Source organism: Sesamum indicum, linkage group LG2 (genome assembly GCF_026168435.1).
Source record: "Sesamum indicum cultivar Baizhima isolate 11 linkage group LG2, ASM2616843v1, whole genome shotgun sequence".
Classification (NCBI taxonomy): Eukaryota; Viridiplantae; Streptophyta; class Magnoliopsida; order Lamiales; family Pedaliaceae; genus Sesamum; species Sesamum indicum.
The window spans coordinates 11,818,518-11,824,318 of record NC_142658.1 but is presented as its reverse complement, the minus strand read 5'-3'; the positions used below and the strand labels follow the sequence as shown (position 1 = coordinate 11,824,318).

At 34.2% G+C, this 5,801-nt stretch overlaps 1 protein-coding gene across 1 annotated transcript; it reads right to left on the bottom strand.

Moving 5' to 3' along the window:
- Positions 1-1,836: 1,836 nt before the first annotated feature.
- LOC105155526 (cyclin-D3-3) lies at positions 1,837-4,148 on the bottom strand. The gene is made up of 4 exons (XM_011071418.3): positions 3,450-4,148; positions 3,119-3,320; positions 2,548-2,678; positions 1,837-2,456 (listed from the first exon to the last, which is right to left on the bottom strand). Exons 1-4 carry the CDS (start codon positions 3,948-3,950, stop codon positions 2,214-2,216), a joined length of 1,077 nt encoding a protein of 358 aa, XP_011069720.2. The 5' UTR covers positions 3,951-4,148; the 3' UTR covers positions 1,837-2,213.
- Between the last annotated feature and the right edge of the window lie 1,653 nt (positions 4,149-5,801).

Genomic DNA, 5,801 nt, shown 5'->3' with positions numbered 1-5,801 from the left:
CAACAAATACTTGATGAAATTGAGCAAGACTGGTCTAAATAGTATTATTAATTATTAATTATTAATTAATTATAAATAGTATTATTAATTAATTATTTTTATAAATAGTATTATTAATTAATTATAAATAGTATTATTAATTAATATATAGAATTTAATAAAATTATAACTATTTTAAAACATATGTATTTTAATTGAACAAACAAATACTTGATGAAATTGAGCAAGATTAGTCTTGTTGGAATCGTCTGGACGACAGGATTCGAACGGCTATGGTCTTAATCTGTGATTTGTACTGACGGTGGAAAAATGGCAGCAAACAGCTTCAGCGCGAATTTTCGACGAAAAAACTTCAAATTTTCATATCTTAACAAATATTTAATAAAATTGAAGTAGGTTGGTCTCGTTAGAACCGTTAGGTCGAGGCGAGTCCAGTGGTGGTGGTTCGTGATCGTGGGTCGCTCCGGTGGCGGCAAATCGACGGCCGAAATGTGCGATGTTCGTGCTAAAAATTCATTATTTACGATTGATAAAACTTGAAATTGTTTGTGGGGAAATGTTCGTCTCATCAAGGAGAATCGAACGGTATATTTGATGGCTGACAACTCGCCATAATAGTACCGAAATTTTAACGAGAAGTTGACAACAATTCGTCATAAAATAAAATAATTTTTTTTAAAAAAAAAAAAATTGTCACCACGGTTTCGAACAGCGGTGACACATTAAAATTTTTTTTTTTAAAAAACCAATGTCACCGCGGTTTGTCACCGCCGTGACACAAAGAAGCTTTTTTTTTAAATAAAAAATTATGGCACCGCGGTCACTTACTTTTTTAACAATTTCAATTTTATCCTATTTTACTAACTTTTTTTTTTGATATTTTTTTAATAAATTCCCCCAACATTTATCATATAGAATTATAAGTGCAATTTTTCCAAAAAAAAAAAAAATAAACACAATTCTGAGACTGACAAGAGAATAGCTCTTCCAACGAGGTCAAGCCCCAAACACATCTGTTTTCTGGAATGGCCGACAAATTGTTCCTCCCCTCACATGCAAACAAATCCAACACTTTCCCAGTTTGATATTCAGGCACACAGACACAGCCACCCGTCCCTTTCGCTGTGCGTGAAAAAACACTCAGCAGTCTGAAAATCTTAATGTAAGAACAAAACCTCCCTCCAGTTGAGTGCTACAGACAGAATATTTCATAGAGAGATAAGATACCTTAGCATACGCGTTTTTTGTACCGTATTTTCTAGAATAGTCTAATTCAGTATTATGGACGAAAATACATAGTTTGATACCGTAGTTTACGAAAGTTGTAATTTTAGTGTCTTAATTTTTGGATTGACAATTTAAATCTTACGTTATCTTTTGATAATATGATTTTTAGTTCTTTAAATTTAATTTTCTTGCAAATTTAGTCTCGTCTCTTGAAAATGATATCAGAGTCTAGATTTGTTGAGAAAATATGTGTAGATTACTTGTAGATACTTTAATACCTAACATGGAAGATTTTTCAAAGTATGGAACCAAATAAAAGTTCGAATTACAATAAAAAAAACAAGGAATATTTTCAAATTCTCGAACTATTGGAAAAGAATTTTTTTCATGAAATTTCTCAAACCAAAATATGAATTGATGGAGGATTAATTTAATTTTGAAAAGCATATTAAGCTTGATCGATGAACTGGTACTATTTATAACCGTGAAAACAAAAAAGTATCAAAATGGATATTAGTCCAAAGTTTAGGGGCTAAAGTGAGAATAAGGCACTTAAAGTGCGAATTTCTTTAAAATACAGAATCAAAATGGACTATTTAAAAAGCATGATACCGAACTTGCAAGACCGCTTATATTATAGTACCAAAATGGCAATTTTCTCATTTCATAAACGTACATAAATAAACTCTGACAATATTCACAAAAGATTTTTAATCAAATTATTAAAAATTACTCTGCAAGATTTCTATGTTCAAGTTCTTGAATCTTGGGCGTCATCCGGATAAAAATGCCAACCATCTCTGCTTCTTGTTGTAGTCCTCTTCCTATGAAGGGGGGTTTGGATTGTATGCAGAGATGGTAGGCATTTACATGTAGATTAATTAATACAATATTATTTGAACATATATATATATATATATATATATGTTGTTGATGTCTAGTCCGAGGATAAACTAAAAATGGAGATGAGGGGTTTTAATAAGAACTCAGGAAACTTCATGGTTTGGACTCTGAGACTTGGTTTTCTTGGAGGGGGAGGAGGAAACTGAAGCAACTGAGGTCACTGCCCATGAATCATTGGAGCTATCAGAGCTGAATGAAACATCCACCACCCCTTTTGGGCTGCTGCCGGCAGCCAGAAAAGATCCAAACTTTCTTTTGTTGCTGGAGTGGAAATCAACAGTTGTGGCCACTTCTTGTATTAGCATACAGCAATCCAACACTTTGTCCTGTTTCATTTCACAGCCCATCTGTTGAGTATTTGCACAAGTGTATGAGAGAAAGAGAAACAAGAACCTGTACATGTGTAAACCTATATACCTTGTCGGTTCCAAGAATGGCTACTAGTTGATCTTGATGATCCAACCCAGTGCAGGGCTCTAAACTGCTTATCACATACAGCATTGTGGCTGTGGCCAGTGCAGAAGGCTGAAAGCCTGTGAATCTACAATCTGTGTTTGATGAAAGAAAGTAAGGTAAATATACACAGATGCCCACATAAGAAAAACTAGAGATAAGGCTGAAAAATAACCAAATTGGATTGTTTGAAGCTTGTTTGAGGTCGATTCGATTACCAAAAATAATAATAAATATATCTAAAAACATCAAATTAATCGAATTTGATAAGTGCCCGATGGGCTATTCTGTCCATGACCCGACATAAAGTTGTTAATATATTAAAAAAATATGAATTTTATAATTTTTATAATAAAAAAAAATAATGAACCCGGAGTCCAATCAACTAAAGCTTGTTGGAGCCTGATTTGATTATTAATCAAATGAAACTCAATTATAAATTTTCAAACTCGATAACAATTCAAACAAGCTCGAACAATACTTGTTTACGGCCAAGCTACAGAATGTGCATTGTGACAAGTATGTAAATGTGTACCAGAGATAAGGGACAGAATCAGGCACTCGCATTTCCTGAGAAATTCCCGGCAGAGATGGCTCTGCAACTCTGCCCTTCTTGCAATGTAATCAAGAAATGAAAGTGGGGTGACAGGGTTCATCTTCCATTCAAGTGTGGATAGAACCAAAATTTCCATTCTTTGAATGGTTTTGGGCTCAAAAACATACTTTGACTCCTCCACCTAAACATCAACAACCCCATCTCAGTAAAATCAAACCATATCAAGGGAAAAAATGCAATTGCAAATGAAAGGAGACATCAAGATTAGATTTTTTTTTCTTTGTTTTATTTATTTATTTATATGACATACTTGGAGGTCTAAGAGAAGAGGGACTTCAGTTTCCTCAACTTTTGCAGCCAAAGAAAGACAAGCCACAGCAGCTAGCTGAATCATCCATGGCTTCTCTCTGTGAGACTGAAAGCTGTAGAGGAACCTATCCAAATAGTTAACTGCAAGAACCGCAGTGAGAGCAGAAAAAGAATAGTACCCAATGACCTTAAGCATCCATTCAACAGCCTCACCCCTGGCCATAGCCAAAGATGGGGTCTCCTCAAGCCCACCGTACAGTTCATTTTCCTGCTCTTTACTCAACAAAGAACTCAACTCTTCATCACCCCAAAACTCCTCCTGCCCCAGCAACTCCAGGAAAGGTTCAGGGCTTAAGCTATGGTGTAAAAAGCTGTTATCCCCTTCTCCTTCAACTCCTATCAAACAGTTTTCAGTGGTTTCAGTGATATCTCCGTTGTCCCACTGCTCTTCCTCGCAAAACAAAGCATCTAACAAGAATGGAAGATTAGGGTTCGAAGCCATCTTCTTCTGAGAAGAAGAGTTACAGGGCTCGCATTCATTCTAACTCAAATGAGATAGAGAGGCCCAGAGATGGTTTTTCAGCCATCTAAATGAAAGAGAGAGAGAGGAAGAGAGTGGGAAGAAAATGGCTGAAGAAAGAGAGGCCTTGAGATGTACTTTTATGGATGGTTTTTTGCTTTATGGGCTTCTTGTGAGTGTGAGTGCGAGGGCTCTTTAACTTTGCATAATGCGTTTGTATTTAGAGGGCTAAGACTCTTGTAACGAATTGGATTTGTGGATCATTTCATGAGAATGTGTGATCAATTGCCCGGCACAAGTGTGTATTTAATCTTTCATTGTAATTTCTAATAAATTTTTAATTTCACATTTATGAAAATTCACATAATTTGGTCAACAATTAATATCAGAAATTCGTGGAAATGACTAATTTGAAGTGAATTAAAAAGTTAGAAATGGTTGTCTCGTTAATCTAAAAGTAAGGGATGAAAATGAATTTAAATGTTGTGTGTACCAAGTTTTTTTCAATACAAAAGATAAAATAAGTTTTGTACGTATCATATTTATAGGAAAAATTATTTTTTTAGTCACGTTACTTAATATTAATTTTAGTTTTATAATTATACTCTCTTTTTATTGAGTTCTTTAAATTTTAAAATTGATGAAAATTAATCTTTGAAGGTCAAAATATTGAGTTTTGGGTGAAAAAGTTGACATGAAGATCAATTCGGATATTTTGGAGGTTTTTAATCATATGTAACTTTGGACATGAGTTGGAACTTGAAAGATATGTTTTTGGGGGACAGAAAGATTTTAACAAAATCTTGAATTGTAAATATGTATAATTATAATTTATAAAATAAAATTATTATTTAAAAATATGCCTACTGCAGACATCTCTAAAGCTAGCCTCACTCTTGATGTGTTGAAACCTAAAGTCAGTGAGGTGTATATGGGAGTTGGCCAGAACACTATTCTACAACAAATTATCTATGAGAATTGCCCTCACTATTGTTGCATTTGTCAACACTTGGGTCATGAACAAAAAGATTGCATTGATAAGAAAAAATGAGCAAAAATTGATGTTGGAAATCAGAGTGGGAAAGAAATGGTCCAAAAGAAACATAAAGAGCCTGCTGACCGGGAGTAATCTCGAAAAAAATGTAAGTATCCCTCAATCAACTTTAGATGGAAAAATTGATAATTGTGTAGATCCTGATGCTTGTGAGTTGCTTGGTAAAAGTTATATGGAATTTAGTGGGACGCATGAAGCTGGTACCTATTTTTTGTTTGAAGAGACAAAAAAAATGAACATTGTTATTGAGAATTCCAATCAAATTAACCAATTGGAATTGATGATGTTACTCAACCAATTAATGAACAAAATTTGATTTTCAAGAATGAGATGGAAGAATATGATTATATCGTGGGGATAAAGGTGGTGAGGAAGAAGGCTTTGAGATAGAAGCTATTTATGTGCAAGAGGACATGAAAAAAAAAAATGTAAATGAGAATAACGAGGATAACTGTCCACTTCAGAAGGTGCGTGGAAATGAAAAGGATTTGTGTGGTGAAAATAGGTTTGAGAACACGGATCCTTCAATTAATGGAGGAAGAAGGCCCCTTGTATGAAGCATACTCCATTATGCGTTCCCCTGTTGTTGATGAAGTAGAGGAAAAATGCATCCAAAAAATTCTTTTTAAAGATGCACTCATCATGAAAAACATATGAAAAACTCCTCCTTTGATGATGAAGATGATGATGCAGTGACTTCTCGTTACAATAGGAGAGACGGTTCACCATGTAATAGACAAAACACCTTTCGTAAAATGCAAATTCAAAGTGCATTGAGG